This window comes from Vidua macroura, chromosome 33 (genome assembly GCF_024509145.1).
Source record: "Vidua macroura isolate BioBank_ID:100142 chromosome 33, ASM2450914v1, whole genome shotgun sequence".
In the NCBI taxonomy this organism is placed as follows: domain Eukaryota; kingdom Metazoa; phylum Chordata; class Aves; order Passeriformes; family Viduidae; genus Vidua; species Vidua macroura.
In genome coordinates, this window is record NC_071603.1 from 1,399,181 (window position 1) to 1,415,256 (window position 16,076).

General features: G+C 63.2%; 2 protein-coding genes across 2 annotated transcripts; one reads left to right on the top strand and one right to left on the bottom strand.

Moving 5' to 3' along the window:
• The first annotated feature begins 293 nt into the window (after positions 1 to 293).
• On the top strand, positions 294 to 7,069 carry PQBP1 (polyglutamine binding protein 1). Its single transcript, XM_054001839.1, is given in 7 exon segments — positions 294 to 446; positions 883 to 994; positions 2,159 to 2,260; positions 3,881 to 4,004; positions 5,629 to 5,690; positions 6,880 to 6,950; positions 6,953 to 7,069. Coding segments are annotated over 7 exon segments (615 nt in total). The 5' UTR covers positions 294 to 379; the 3' UTR covers positions 7,030 to 7,069.
• A 1,133-nt stretch (positions 7,070 to 8,202) lies between these two features.
• On the bottom strand, positions 8,203 to 16,070 carry FTSJ1 (FtsJ RNA 2'-O-methyltransferase 1). Its single transcript, XM_054001860.1, is given in 12 exon segments — positions 8,203 to 8,888; positions 9,673 to 9,776; positions 11,717 to 11,774; positions 11,776 to 11,801; positions 11,897 to 11,999; positions 12,126 to 12,179; positions 12,303 to 12,355; positions 12,450 to 12,528; positions 13,431 to 13,527; positions 13,896 to 13,965; positions 15,170 to 15,311; positions 16,036 to 16,070. Coding segments are annotated over 12 exon segments (969 nt in total). The 5' UTR covers positions 16,057 to 16,070; the 3' UTR covers positions 8,203 to 8,726.
• Positions 16,071 to 16,076: the final 6 nt, after the last annotated feature.

A 16,076-nucleotide genomic window follows, 5' to 3' on the forward strand; every position in this document is an offset into this window, starting at 1 on the left:
CCCCGGTCTATCCCCGGTCTATCCCCGGTCTATCCCCGGTGTATCCCCGGTGTATCCCAGGTCTATCCCCGGTGTATCCCCGGTCTATCCCCGGTGTATCCCCGGTGTATCCCCGGTCTATCCCCGGTCTATCCCCGGTGTGTCCCCGGTGGTTCCCAGAGCTGTCCCGGTGATTCCCGGTGGTTCCCGGTGCTGACCCCGTTCCTGTCGGTGTCCCCAGCCAGGATCCCGGAGCTGTCCGCGGTTGCCCCGGTTGCCATCTCAGTGTGCCGGTTGCCATCCCGGTTTCTGTCCCGGTTGTCCCGGTTGGTTGCTGTCCCGGTGGTGCCCCGGTTTGTGCCCCGGTTGCCCCGGTTGGTTGCCCGGTAGCCGCCCGGCCATGCCGCTGCCGGTGGCGCTGCAGTCCCGCCTGGCCAAGCGGGGGCTGCTCAAGCACGTGGAGCCCGGTGAGCGGGGGGCGGGGCTGGGGGCGGGGCTTGGGTGGGTGGGGCTGGGGGTGTGGCTTGGGTGCTCATGGGGGCAGGGTGGGGGGCGGGGTTAGGGAGAAATGGGTGGGGTTGGGGCAGTGGGTGGGGTTAGGGAGCAGTGGGCGGGGTTCAGGAGGAATGGGTGGGGTTGGGGCAGTGGGCGGGCTGTGGGTGTGGCAGTGGGCGTGGCCGGACTGGTGACCCCACCCAGAGCCTGCAATCATCACCAAGGATTGGGGGCAGGATTGAGGGGCAGTGGGTGGGGCAGGGACAGTGGGCGTGGCCAGGCTGACGGCCCCGCCCAGAGCCCGAGGAGGAGATCATCGCCGAGGATTGGGGGTGGGATTGGGGCAGTGGGTGTGGCACTGGGTGTGGCAGGGGCGGTGGGCGTGGCCAGGCTGACGGCCCCGCCCAGAGCCCGAGGAGGAGATCATCGCCGAGGATTACGACGACGCCCACGTGGATTACGAGGCCTCGCGGCTCGAGGGGCTGGTGCCCCCCTGGTACAAGGTCATCGACCCCACCTGGTGAGCCCCTCCCCCTCCTCTGAGACCCCTCCCCCACCGTGAGCCCCTCCCCCTCCTCTGAGACCCCTCCCCCACCGTGAGCCCCTCCCCCTCCTCTGGGACCTGAGCCCTATAGGGTCCGTAGGCCCCCCACGCCGTGTAGGACCCCCACACATCACTATGGGGTCCCTGGGCCCCCCCAGGCTCTGTAGGGCCCCCCCGGGCCCTATAGGGTCTGTAGAACCCCTATGGCTCTTTAAGGCCCCCCCTGGCCCTATAGGGTCTGTAGAACCCCTATGGCTCTTTAAGGCCCCCCCAGGCCCTATAGGTTCTATAGGGCCCCCCCAGGCTCTCTAGGGCCCCCCCAGGGTCCATAGGGCCCCCCAGGCTCTGTAGGGCCCTCTCTGGGGTCTATAGGGTCCCTGGGCCCCCCTGAGCTCTGTAGGGCCCCCCCAGGCCCTATAGGGCCCCCCCAAGCTCTGTAGGGCCCCTCAGGCTCTATAGGGTCTGTAGGGCCCACTGGGCTCTGTAGGGCCCTCTCTGGATTCTATGGGGTCCCTGGGCCCCCCAAGCTCTGTAAGGCCCCCCCAGTCCCTATAGGGCCCCCCAGGCTCTGTAAGGCCCCCCCAGTCCCTATAGGGTCTCTAGCGCTCTGCAGGGCCCCCCCAGTCCCTATAGGGCCCCCCCGGGCTCTGCAGGGCCCCCCCCAGTCCCTATAGGGCCCCCCCGGGCTCTGCAGGGCCCCCCCAGTCCCTATAGGGCCCCCCCCCGGGCTCTGCAGGGCCCCCCAGTCCCTATAGGGCCCCCCCCCGGGCTCTGCAGGGCCCCCCCCAGTCCCTATAGGGCCCCCCCCGGGCTCTGCAGGGCCCCCCCAGGCCCTATAGGGTCTCTAGCGCTCTGCAGGGTCCCCCCAGGCCCTATAGGGCCCCCCTGGGCTCTGCAGGGCCCCCCAGGCCCTATAGGGTCTCTAGCGCTCTGCAGGGTCCCCCCAGGCCCTATAGGGCCCCCCTGGGCTCTGCAGGGCCCCCCAGGCCCTATAGGGTCTCTAGGGCTCTGCAGGGCCCCCCAGGCCCTATAGGGCCCCCCCCGGGCTCTGTAGGGCCCCCCCAGGCCCTATAGGGCCCCCCCCGGGCTCTGCAGGGCCCCCCAGGCCCTGTAGGGTCGCTATAGGGTGCATCCCCCCAGCGGGCTGCCCTACTACTGGAACGTGGACACCGACCTGGTGTCGTGGCTGCCCCCCGGCGACCCCGGCGCCGCCCCCCGCCCGCGCCGCCAGGAGGAACAAGGGCAGCGCAGGTGGGTCAGGAACCCCAAAACCTGAACCCCAAAAACCTGAGCCTCAAACCCTGAGACCCCAAAATCCCCAAAACCTGAACCCCAAAAACCTGAGCCTCAAACCCTGAGACCCCAAACCCTGAGACCCCAAAACCCCCAAAACCTGAACCCCAAAAACCTGAGCCTCAAACCCTGAGCCCCCAAAACCCCCAAAACCTGAACCCCAAAAACCTGAGACCCCAAACCCTGAGACCCCAAAACCCCCAAACCCTGAGCACCCCAAAACCTGAGCCTCCAAAACCCCCAAAACCTGAACCCCAAAAACCTGAGCCTCAAACCCTGAGAACCCAAAACCTGAGCCTCCAAAACCCCCAAAACCTGAACCCCCAAACCCTGAGACCCCAAAACCCCCAAAACCTGAGACCCCAAAACCTGAGCCCCCAAAACCCCCAAACCCTGAGCCCCCAAACCCTGAGCCTCAAACCCTGAGACCCCAAAACCCCCAAACCCTGAGCCCCCAAAACCCTGAACCCCCAAAACCCCCAAAACCTGAACCCCAAAAACCTGAGCCTCAAACCCTGAGACCCCAAAACCCCCAAACCCTGAGCCCCCAAAACTTGAGCACCTCAAAACCCTGAGACCCCAAAACCTCCAAAACCTGAGTACCCCAAAACCCCCAAAACCTGAGCCCCCAAACCCTGAGACCCCCAAAACCCCCAAACCCTGAGACCCCAAAACCCCCAAAACCTGAGCCCCCAAACCCTGAGCCCCAAAACCTGAACCCCAAACCCTGAGCCCCAAAACCTGAGCCCCCAAACCCTGAGCCCCAAAACCTGAACCCCAAACCCTGAGCCCCAAAACCTGAGCACCCAAAACCCTGAGCACCTCAAAACCCTGAGACCCCAAAACGTGAGCACCCTAAAAACCCCAAAACCCTGAGCACCCCAAAACCCCAAAACCTGAGCCCCCAAAACCTGAGCACTCCAAAACCTGAGCACCTCAAAACCCTGAGTCCCTGAGCCTCAAAAACTCTGAGTCCCCAAAACCTAAGCCCCAAAACCCTGAGCCCCTAAAACTTGAGCCTCCAAAACTCTGAGCCCCCAAATCCTGAGCCCCCAAACCCTGAGCCCCCAAAACCCCTAAAACCTGAGCACCCCAAAACCATGAGCTCCCCCAACCCTGAACACCCAAAATCCCCAAAATCTGAGCACCTCAAAACCCTGAGCCCCCAAAACCTGAATCCCCAAACCCCTGAGCCCCCCCAAACCCCCAAATGCTCCCAAACCGCTGAACCCCCAAACCCCCCAACCCCTGACCCCCCTAAGCCCCCCCAAACCCTTAAGCCCCCTGAACCCCTGAGCCCCCCAAACCCCTGAGCCCCCCCAAGTCCTGGGGGAATTCGGGGTCCCCCCGAGCCCCCCCAAACCCCTGTGCCCCCTGAAACCCCCCCAAACCCCTGAGCCCCCCCAAACCCCCAAATGCTCCCAAACCGCTGAACCCCCAAACCCCCCAACCCCTGACCCCCCTAAGCCCCCTGAACCCCCCAAACCCCTGAGCCCCCCCAAACCCGCGGGGATTTCGGGGTCCCCCTGGTGCCCCCCAAGCCCTGGGGGATTTCGGGGTCCCCCCGAGCCCCCCCCAAACCCCTGACCCCCCCGCAGAGGCCGAGGGAGCCCCCCGAGAGGAGGAGGCGCCGCGGGAGCGCCGCGGGCACCGGCGCGAGGAGCTGGCACCGTACCCCAAGAGCAAGAGAGGTGCTGGGGGCACCCCCGGGATTTTGGGGTGTTGGGGGGATTTCCTGGGGTTCTGGGGGTGTACCCCGGGATTTTGGGGGTTCTAGGGGGATTTCCCTGGGATTTTGGGGGGGTACCCCCGGGATTTTTGGGGGGGTTTAGTGGGGATTTCCTGGGATTTTGGGGTCTACCCCGGGATTTTGGGGGGGTTCTATGAGGATTTAATGGGATTTTGGGGGGCGCCCTGGGATTTTGGGGGGGGTCTAGGGGGGATTTCCTGGGATTTGGGGGGTACCCCCCGGAATTTTGGGGGGTTCTACGGGGATTTCCTGTGATTTTGGGGGTCCTAGGGGGGGAACCCCGAACTTCGGGGGGTTCTAGGAGGAATTTCCTGGGATTCTGGGGGTGTTACCCCGGGATTTTGGGGGGGGTTTTAGGGGGATTTAATGGGATTTTGGGGGTCCTAGGGGGGGTACCCCAGAATTTTGGGGGGGCACCCCGGAACTTTGGGGGGTTTCAGGAGGACTTAATGAGATTTTTAGGGGTTCTAGTGGGATACCCCAGAATTTTGGGGGGTGCTCTGGGATTTTGGGGGGATCTAGGAGGAATTTCCTGGGATTCCTGGGGGGGGGGTACCCCAGGATTTTGGGGTGCTGGGTGGATTTTCCCAGGATTTTGGGAGGTTCTAGGGGGATTTCCTGTGATTTTAGGGGGGTACCCCAGGATTTTGGGGGGGTTCCAAGGGGATTTAATTGGATTTTGGGGGTCCTAGGGGGGGGTACCCCGGGATTTTGGGGGGGCGCCCTGGAATTTTGGGGAAGTCTAGGGGGGATTTCCTGGGATTTTTGAGGGGGTTTGGGGGGAACCCCAGGATTTTGGGGGCTTCTAGGGGGATTTCCTGGGATTTTGGGGGTGTACCCTGGGAATTTGGGGGCTTCTAGGGGGATTTAATGGGATTTTGGGGGTCCTAGGGTGGGTACCCCCGGGGATTTTGGGGGGTGCCCCGGAATTTTGGGGGGGGTCTAGGGGGGGATTTCCTGGGATTTTGGGGGGGTTTGGGGGGAACCCTGGATTTTGGGAGGTTCTAGGGGATTTCCTGGGATTTTGGGGGGGGTACCCCGGGATTTTGGGGGTTCTAAGTCGATTTAATGGGATTTTGAGGGTCCTAGGGGGGGAACCCCGGATTTTGGGGGGTTGCCCCGGAATTTTGGGGGGTTCTAGGGGGATTTCCTGGGATTTTGGGGGGTCCTAGGGGGGTACCCCCGGGATTTCGGGGGGTACCCCATGATTTTGGGGGTTATAGGAGGTATTTCCTGGGATTTTGGTGGGGTACCCCGGGATTTTGGGGGGTTCCAGGGGGATTTAATGGGATTTTGGGGGTCCTAGGGCGGGGTACCCCGGGATTTTGGGGGGCGGCCCCAGAATTTTGGGGGGTTCTAGGGGGGGGATTTCCTGGGATTTTGAGGGGGGTTGGGGGGGAACCCCAGGATTTTGGGAGGTTCTAGGGGGATTTCCTGGGATTTTGGGGGGTTTTGTGGGTTTCCCCCGGAATTTTGGGGGTTCTAGGGGGGCTCCCCAGGATTTCGGGGTGCTCGCGGGGGTGCCACCCCCCCCCCCCAGCAGCGCTGACCCCCCCGTGCCCCCCAGGCGGGCGCAAAGGACGAGGAGCTGGACCCGATGGACCCCAGCGCCTACTCGGACGCGCCCCGGTACGGGATTTTGGGGGGTGGTTTTTAGGGGGTACCCCGAGATTTTGGGGGGGTACCCCAGGATTTTGGGGTGTTTGGGGGGGATTTGCTGGGATTTTAGGAGGTTTGTGGGGGGTACCGCTGGATTTTGGGGTGTTTTAGGGGTGGGGTGTTTGGGATTTGGGGTGTTTTAGGTGGGGTACCCCGCAATTTTGGAGGGCTCTGGGGGGTACCCAGGGATTTTGGCGGGTTTTAGGGTGGGGGGTACCCCAAGATTTTGGGGTGTTTTAGGGGGGGTACTTGGGGTTTTGGGGGGGGGGGTAACCGTGGGAATTTGGGGTGTTTTAGGGTGGGTACCCCTGGGGTTTTGGGGTATTTTAGGGAGGGATCCTGGATTTTGGGGTGTTCTAGGGGGGGTACCACGGGATTTTGGGGCGTTTTGTGGGGGGTACCCCTGGATTTTGGGGGGTTTTTAGAGGGGGGTACCCTGGGATTTTGGTGGGTTTGGGGAGGATTTCCTGGGGTTTTTTGGGGTGTACCCTGGGATTTTGGGGTGTTTTTGAGGGGGTATCCCGGGATTTGGGTGTTTTTAGAAGAGCTACCCCAGGATTCTGGGGGGGGTACTCTAGGATTTTGGGGGAACCCTGAGATTTTGGGGGTGTTGTAGATGGGATTAGGGGGGGGTCCCCTGGGATTTTGGGGGGGTTTCTGAGCATTTTCGGGGGGGGGGGTATTCTTGGACTTTGGGGGGGTACCCCGGGATTTTGGGGGGGTACCCCGAGATTTTGGGGGGGTTTTGGGGGGGGTACCCCTGGATTTTGGGGGGTTTGGGGGGGTACCCCAGGATTTTGGGGGGGGTACCCCGAGATTTTGGGGACCCGATGGACCCCAGCGCCTACTCGGACGCGCCCCGGTACGGGGAGGGGGGGAACGGGTTTTGGGGTACGCTGGGATTTTTGGGGTTCGGGGGGGGCACCCCGAGGTTTTGGGGGGGGTACCCCAGGATTTTGGGGGGGTACCCCGAGATTTTGGGGTGTTTGGGGGGGGTACCCCGGGATTTTGGGGACCCGATGGACCCCAGCACCTACTCGGACGCGCCCCGGTACGGGAGGGGGGAACGAGGACGGGTTTTGGGGTACGCCGGGATTTTGGGGGGTTTTTGGGGGGCACCCCCGGATTTTGGGGTGACCCCAGCACGGCGCCCTGGCAGGGGCACGTGGTCCACGGGGCTGCCCAAGCGCAACGAGGCCAAGACGGGCGCGGACACGACGGCGGCCGGCCCCTGTTCCAGCAGCGGCCGTACCCCAGCCCCGGCGCCGTGCTGCGCGCCAACGCCGAGGCCTCGCGCGGCAAGGACTGAGCCCCAAAGTGGGGAACCCCAAAAACGGGACCCCAAAAACGGGAACCCAAAAATGGGAACCCAAAATGGGAACCCAAAAATGGGGAGCATCAAAAACACGACTCAAAGCGGGACCCCAAAATGGAGAATATCAAAAATGGGGAACACAAAATGGGGGAACCCAAAATGGGAAACATCAAAAACACGACCCAAAAGGGGACCCCAAAATGGGGAACCCCGAAAATGGGAACCCAAAATGGGAACCCAAAAATGGGGAGCATCAAAAACACGACTCAAAGCGGGACCCCCAAAATGGAGAATATCAAAAATGGGGAACCCGAAATGGGGAATCTCAAAAACACGACCCAAAAGGGGACCCCAAAAATGGGGAATCCCCAAAACAGGATCTCAAAAAATGGAACCTCAAAAGGGGGAAAGCTCAAAACTTGCAAGCCCAAAACCCAGGAACCCTAAAACTGGGAAAGCCAAAAGCGGAAACTCCAAAATCCGGGAACCCCAAAACCTTGCAACCCCCAAAATCCAGGAACCCTAAAAACAGGGAACCCTAAACCTGGATCCCCAAAAACGTAAACCCCAAAACTTGGGAACCCTAAAACCAGAGAACCCTAAAACCAACAACCTCAAAACCTGGGAACCCCAAACTGAGAACCACCAAAACTGGAAACCCCAAAACTCTGGAAGCCAAAAACTGGGAACCCCAAAACGGGGAACCCCAAAACCAGCAACCCCAAATCCAGAAACCCCAAAACCCCCAAAACCCGGGGGGGATCCCCCAAAATCCCACTCCAAACCACCCCAAAACCCGGGGTCCCCCCAAATCCCCCCAAACCCGAGGTCCCCACAAACTCTCCTTGACCCCCAAGTTTGGGGTCCCCCCAAACGCCCCCGGAGCCCCAAACTTAGGGTCCCCCCAAATCCCAAAGTTCGGGGTCCCCCCAAACCCCCCCGGGCCCCCCAAGTTCGGGGTCCCTCCCCCAGTTTGGGGTCTCCCCACCCCCCTTTCCCTGCAATAAAGGCGCCGCAGCCCCGGGAGTGGAGCAGGGGGCGTTTATTGGGGGTGTTGCACACGCGCGTGCAAGGGGAGGGGGACTGGGGGGGGCTGCACACCCAGGGGCGGGGCCTTGCACACCCCACGGGGGTTCTTGCACACCCACGGGGGTTCTTGCACACGTTTAGGGCAGAAATTCAGTCCAAAAGACGGAGCTGGCGCAGCTCCTTGCACGGGGGTCCTTGCAACACCCACCCCCTCCTGGGGGGGTCCTTGCACACCCATCCCCTCACACAAGGACTCTTCCTGTTCCTCCTGTTGGGGTCCTTGCACACCCATCCCATGTGAGGGTCCTCGCACACCCATCTCACACAGAGATCCTTGCACACTTATCTCATGCAAGGATCCTTGCACACTCATCCACATGAGGCTCTGTCCCCCTCACACGGGGGTCCTTGCACGCCCACCCCCTCACACAAGGACTCTTCCTGTTCCTCCTGTTGGGGTCCTTGCACGCCCACCCCCCTCACACGGGGGTCCTTGCACGCCCACCCCCCTCACACGGGGGTCCTTGCACACCCATCCCCTCACACGGGGGTCCTTGCACGCCCATCCCTTCTTGGGGGGGTCCTTGCACGCCCACCCCCTCACACGGGGGGTCCTTGCACGCCCATCCCTTCTTGGGGGGGGTCCTTGCACACCCATCTCCTCACACGGGGGGTCCTTGCACGCCCATCCCCTCACACGGGGGTCCTTGCACGCCCCCCCGGCCGCCGCCCCCCCCGGCGCAGGCGGCAGGGCGCGGGCGTAGGGGGGGCGCGATGGGGGGCGCGGGGGGCGGCACGAAGCTGTAGGGCCTGGCGGGGTCCAGCTGCGGGAGAGGGCGTCAGCGGCGCCGCCGCCCAGTACGGCCCAGTATGGCCCCCACTGCCTCCCAGTACAGCCCAGTACAGCCCCCACTGCCTCCCAGTGCAGCCCAGTATGGCCCAGTATGGCCCCCACTGCCTCCCAGTACAGCCCAGTACGGCCCAGTATAGCCCAGTACAGCCCATGGCCTCCCAGTACAGCCCAGCATGGCCCAGTGCTTCCCAGTACAGCCCAGTATGGCCCACGGCCTCCCAGTACAGTCCAGGACAGCCCAGTATGGCCCAGTATCACCCAGTGCTCCCCAGTGCCTCCCAGTATCACCCAGTGCTCCCCGGTATGTCCCAGGGCCTCCCAGTACAGCCCAGTGCCCCCTAGTCTCTCCCAGTACAGCCCAGCCATTCCCAGTCCCTCCCAGTCCCCCCAGTGCTCCCAGTCCCTCTCCCAGTGCCCCCAGTGCCTGTCCCAGTCCCCCCCAGTGCTCCCAGTCCCTCTCCCAGTGCCCCAGACCCACTCCCAGTGCCCCCAGTGCCTGTCCCAGTCCCCCCCAATGCTCCCAGTCCCTCTCCCAGTGCTCCCAGTCCCTGTCCCAATGCCCCCAGTGCCTGTCCCAGCCCCTCCCAGTCCCTCCCAGTCCCTCTCCCAGTCCGTCCCAGTGCTCCCAGTCCCTCCCAGTGCCTGTCCCAGTCCGTCCCAGTGCTCCCAGTGCTCCCAGTCCCTGTCCCAGTGCCCCCAGTCCCTGTCCCAGTGCCCCCAGTGCCTGTCCCAGTCCGTCCCAGTGCTCCCAGTACCTGCAGGGGGTAGCTGCGGTCGGGGTCGAAGGCGCTCAGGTCGCCGCAGGCCACGAAGGGCACGAGGACACGGGAGGGGCCCGAGAGAGCGGCCAGGGCCAGGCCTGGGGGGACCCCAAACCAGGGGCACCCCAAATTATGGGGGCACCCCAAACCCATGGGCACCCCAAACCAGGGGCACCCCAAATTATGGGGGCACCCCAAACCCATGGGGGAACCCCAAATCTATGGGCATCCCAGTCAGGGGACACCCCGAATTCATGGGCACCCCAAATCCATGGGGCCCCCCCAAATCAGGGGGGCACCCCAAACCAGGGGGGCACCCCAATTCATGGGCACCCCCAGTTCATGGGGGCACCCCGAATCCATGGGGGCACCCCAAACCCATGGGGGCACCCCAAATCAGGGGGGCACCCCCAATTCATGGGGAGGACCCCAAATCATGGGGGCACCCCCAATTCATGGGAGCACCCCAAATCCATGGGAGCACCCCAAATCCATGGGAACCCCAAACTCATGGGGGCACCCCAAATGTGTGGGGCACCCCAAATCATGGGGGCACCCTCAAATCAGGGGGGCGCCCCGAATCCATTGGCATCCCCAAATCAGGGGGAACCCCGAATTCATGGGGGGCACCCCGAATCATGGGGTGGGCAACGGAACCCGAAATCAGTGGGGGCACCCCAAATCCAATGGGGGCACCCCAAACCCAATGGGGGGCAACGGGGCACTGCACATCCAATGGGCACCCCAAAGTCACACCAGGAACCCCCGAAATCCCCCCAGGGACCCCCCAAAATGTCTCCAAAGACCTCATAACCATCCCCAGACACCCCAAAATCCCATCAGGGACCCCAAAACCTCCCCAAGCACCCCCAGAATGTCCCCAGACACCTCCCAATGACCCCCAGAGACCCCAAAATCCCATCAGGGACCCCAAACCTCCACAAGCACCCCCAGAACCCCCCTCAGGGACCCCCAAAATATCCCCAGACATCCCAAAATCCCATCAGGGACACAAAAACCTTCCAAAGACCCCCAGAATCCCCCTCAGAGACCCCCAAAATCCCCCCAGACACCTCCCAATGACCCCCCAGAGAGCCCAAAATCCCATCAGAGACCCCAAAATCCCGCCAGGAACCCCCAGATCCCCCCAGGGACCCCTCAAAATGTCCCCAGACACCCCAAAATCCCATCAGGGACCCCAAAACCTCCCCAAGGACACCCAGAATCCCCCTCAGAGACCCCCAAAAATCCCCCAGACACCTCCCAATAATCCCCAGACACCCCAAAATCCCACCAGGAACCCCCAGATCCCCCCAGGGACCCATCAAAATGTCCCCAGACACCCCAAAATCCCAACAGGGACCCCAAAACCTGCCCAAGGACCCCCAGAATCCCCCTCAGGGACCCCCAAAATCCCCCCAGACACCCCAAAATCCCATCAGGGACCCCTCAAAATGTCCCCAAGGACCCCCAAAATTCCCCCTGGGACCCCTTAGAATGTCCCCAGACACTTCCCAATGACTCCCAGACACTCCAAAATCCCATCAGGGTCCCCAAAACCTTCCCAAAAGACCCCCCAGAATCCCCCTCAGAGACCCCCCCAAAATCCCCCCAGACACCTCCCAATGACCTCCAGACACCCCAAAATCCCCCCAGGAACTTCCAGATCCCCCCAGGAATCCCAGAATCCCCTCAGGGATGCCCAAAATGTCCCCAGACACCTCCCAATGACCTCCAGACACCCCAAAATCCCATCAGAGACCCCAAACTCCTGCCAGGAACCCCCAGATCCCCCCCAAAATGCCCCCGAAGGACTTCCCAATGATTCCCAGACACCCCAAAATCCCACCAGGAACCTCCAGATCCCCCCAGGGACCCCCAAAATTTCCCCCTGGGACCCCTCAGAATGACCCCAGACACTTCCCAATGACCCCCAGAGAGCCCAAAATCCCATCAGGGACCCCAAACTCCTGCCAGGAACCCCCAGATCCCCCCCAAAGGACACCCCAAAATCCCCGCAGTGCCCCCAGCCCCTCACCCGCCTCGGGCTCCAGCAGGGGGTTCTCCATGGTGGGCACGAAGCCCTCGGGGGGGGCTGTAGCCACGGCACACCACGAAAGCCTCTGCCAAAAGAGGGGGTCGGGGAGGGTCCCCCCAAACTCAGGGGGGGTCTCCCCGATGCCGAGGGGGGTCCCCAGGAGTTTGGGGGGGTCCCCACCGATGCTGGAGTTGCGGCTGCTGCGGGGCTTGGCGCAGGTGACGTCGGGGAAGAAGAGGCGCAGCTGGGAGTAGAGCAGGGTCACGTCCTTGCCCCGGAAAATCTGGGGGGGGGCAACGGGGGTCAGCACCCCCTTTTTGGGGGCCACGGGGGTCAGCACCCCCTTTCTGGGGTGGGGGGGGCTGCAGACCCCCCCCTCATTTTGAGGGGGAACCCCTCAGGGACTGACCTTGGCCACGAAGGTGCCACCTTTCTTCAGGACGTGCGTGGTGATGTTCAGCGCCTGGAGGAGGGGAGACCCCCCAAAAGGGGGATTTGGGGGCGGTCTGGGGGGACCCCGGGGGTCCTGGGGGGGTCCCCAGGTGGTTTTGGGGGGGGTTTTGGGGGGCTGAAGCCCCACACTTACTGCCAGCAGCAGCTGGGCCTGGATGTACTCGTCCAGGTCGTGCAGCCCCGTTACTGTGGGGGCAGTTTGGGGTTTTTTTGGGGTTTTTTTGGGGGGGGGGGTTTGGGGTTCAGGTGCCCCCCCCAGGCCCAGCCCCCCCAAACTCACCATCAGGGGCCCCGTCACAGACCACCAGGTCGGCCGGGTGCCCCTCGAAGTGGCGCTGGATCTCCCGGGCCGTGGAGGCCTGGGGAGCACGGCGTGAGGAACGGGGTGAGGAACGGGGTCAGGAACGGGGTCAGGAGTGGGGGAATGGGGGGAATGGGGTTAGGAGTGGGGGAATGGGGTCAGGAATGGGGGAATGGGGTCAAGAATGGGGGTCAGGAGTGGGGTCAGGAATGGGGGAACGGGGTCAGGAGTGGGGGAGTGGGGTCAAGAATGGGGTCAGGAATGGAGGAATGGGGTAATGGGGCAATGGGGTCAGGAATGGGGTCAGGAATGGGGTCTGGGGGGAAATGGGGTGAGGAATGGGGTCAGGAGTGGGGTCAGGAGTGGGGGAATGGGGGAATGTGGTCAGGGATGGGGTCTGGGGGGAAATGGGGTCAGGAATGGGATCTGGAATAGGGTCAGGAATGGGGTCAGGGGGACACGGGGTGAAGAATGGGGTAAGGAATGGGGGAATGGGGTCAGGAGTGGGGTCAGGAATGGGGTCTGTGGGGGAATTGGGTGGGGGGGTAATGGGGTTTGTGGGAGAAATGGGGCCGGGCGGGCTCAGGGGGTTTTGGGGTCTCAGGGGGTTTTGGGGTCTCAGGGGGTTTTGGGGGGCTCAGGGGGTTTTGGGGGGCTCAGGGGGTTTGGGAGGCTCAGGAAGTTCTGAGGGGCGCAGGGGATTTGGGGGGGTCTCAGGGAGTTTTGGGGGGGGCTCGGGGGGGTTTGGGGGGCTCGGGGGGGGGTTGGGGTGGCTCAGGGGTTTTGGGGGGGTCAGAGGGGGTTTTGGGGAGCTCTGGGGGTTTGGGGTGGCTCAGGGAGTTTTGGGGGAGTTCAGGGGGTTTGGGGGGCTCAGGAAGTTTTGGGGTGGCTCGGGGGTTTTGGGGGGGGCTCAGAGGGGGTTTTGGGGAGCTCGGGGGGGGGGGTTTCGGGGGTCCCCACCTTGGTGATGTCCCCCTGGATCTGCACCACCCCCGGGAGCGGCGCCATGGCCTGGAGATCCACGGCCACCACCTGGGCTGGGGACCCCTCGGAGCCCCTGGGGGGGTCAGGGGGGCTGGGTACCCCAGTGCCCCCCCGCCAGTGCCCCCCCCAGTGCCTCCTGGGCCCCCCCAGACCCCCAGTGCCCCCCCAGTAACTCCCAGTGTCCCCCAGTGCCCCCCCCAGTAACCACCAGTGCCCCCCCCAGACCCCCCTGGACCCCCAACCAAACCTCCCTGAGGCCCCCCCCTCAGTCCCAAACTGGGATTCCCAGTCTTCCCAGTTCACCCAGTTGGCAGTGCCAGTTCAATCGGATTCCCAGTGCCCCCCAGTTGGGAGTCCCAGTGCTCCCAGTGCCAGCCTAGGACCCCCAGACCAGCACCCCCAGTTTGGGGCTCCCAGTGCTCCCAGTGCTCCCAGTCCCACCTGAGGTGCCGACTCAGCACCTGGCTCCAGCTCCCGGGGGCAGCACAAAGATCCACGGCCCGCTGGACCCCTGGGGCCCAGTTACACCAGTTACACCAGTTACACAGTGATCCCAGAGCCCTGGGGCCCAGTTACACCAGTTACAACCAGTTACACAGTGATCCCAGAGCCCTGGGGCCCAGTTACACCAGTTACACCAGTTACACCAGTTACACAGTGATCCCAGAGCCCTGGGGCCCAGTTACACCAGTTACACAGTGATCCCAGACCCCTGGGGCCCAGTTACACCAGTTACACCAGTTACACCAGTTACACCAGTTACACAGTGATCCCAGACCCCTGGGGCCCAGTTACACCAGTTACACCAGTTACACCAGTTACACAGTGATCCCAGACCCTGGGAGCCCAGTTACACCAGTTACACCAGTTACACCAGTTACACAGTGATCCCAGAGCCCTGGGGCCCAGTTACACCAGTTACACCAGTTACACCAGTGCCCCCAGTTCCCCAGTGCTCCCAGTGCCCCCAGTTCCCCTACTCTCTCCATTCCCCCATTCTCCCCAGTCCCCCCATTCCCTCAATTCCCCCATTTGCCCCATTCCCCCAATCCTCCCATTCCCCACAATCTCCCCCAGTTCCCCCCATTCCCCCACTGTACCAAATCCCCCCAGTGCCCCCCAGTCCCCCCCATTCCCCAGTGCCCCCAGTGCTCCCAGTCCCCCCCCGTCCCTCCAGTGCTCCCCAGTTCCCCCATTCCCCCAGTGCCCCCATTCCCCCCCATTCCCCAGTTCCCCCCAGTTCCCCCCAGTCCCCCCCATTCCCCCCCATTCCCCCCAGTGCTCCCAGTTCCCCAGTACCCCGGAGGAGCTGGAAGCACTGCTCCAGCTGCAGCAGTTTGAAGGTGCTGTGTGCCCCCCAGTGCCCCCATTCCCCCCCAGTGCCCCCCAGTCCCCCCCCATTCCCCAGTGCCCCCAGTGCTCCCAGTCCCCCCCCATCCCCCCAGTGCTCCCAGTTCCCCCCATTCCCCCAGTGCCCCCATTCCCCCCCATTCCCCATTCCCCAGTGCTCCCAGTTCCCCAGTACCGTGCAGGAGCTGGAAGCGCTGCTCCAGCTGCAGCAGTTTGAAGGCGCTGCGCGCTCTCTCCAGTGCCCCCAGTTCCCCCCAGTCCCCCCATTCCCCAGTGCCCCCAGTGCCCCCCAGTTCTCCCAGTGCCCCCCAATTCCCATTCCCCCCATTCCCCAGTGCTCCCAGTGCTCCCCAGTTCCCCAGTACCGTGCAGGAGCTGGAAGCGCTGCTCCAGCTGCAGCAGTTTGAAGGCGCTGCGTGCTCTCCAGCCGCCCTCCTTGGCCAGCCGGTAATAAACGTCCCGCTTGTCCTTGGAGGAGCGGCCCATGGCGGGCGGGGCACCCCAAACCTGCGGGGACACCCCCGAAAACGGGGACACCCTATTAACGGGGGCACCCCAAACCTGCGGGGACACCCCGAAAACGGGGACACCCCGAAAAAGGGGACACCCTATTAACGGGGGCACCCCGAAACCTGCGGGGGACACCCGAAAACGGGGACACCCTATTAACGGGGGCACCCCAAACCTGCGGGGGACACCCCTATAACGGGGGGCACCCTAAAAACGAGGACACCCTAAAAACAGGGACACCATTAGTGGGGACACCCCGAAACCTATGGGGGGACACTCCAAAAAACGGGGACACCCCATTAACAGGGACACCCCGAAACTAACGGGGGACACCCCAAAAAAGGGGACACCTCAGAAACGGGGACACCATTAACAGGGGGAACCCAGAAACGGGGGGAACCCAGAAACGGGGGGATCATAAACAGGGGCACCCCATAAACGGGGGCACCCCACAAACGGGGGCACCATAAATGGGGGGGAACCCATAAATGGGGACACCATTAACGGGGACACCCCATAAACGAGGGCACCATAAACGGGGGCACCCCATAAACGGGGGGAACCCATAAACGCGAGGAACCCATAAACGGGGGCACCCCACAAACGGCACACAAAAATGGGGAGGGGGTCCCAGGGGCTGCTCAAACCACAACAAACCCCTTTAAAACCCCATTAATTTAAAACGCGTTACTTCTATATTAATCCTACATTCACCACAAACCCTCACGGAGCCACCGCGCATGCGCCGCCCCGGCCTCACCG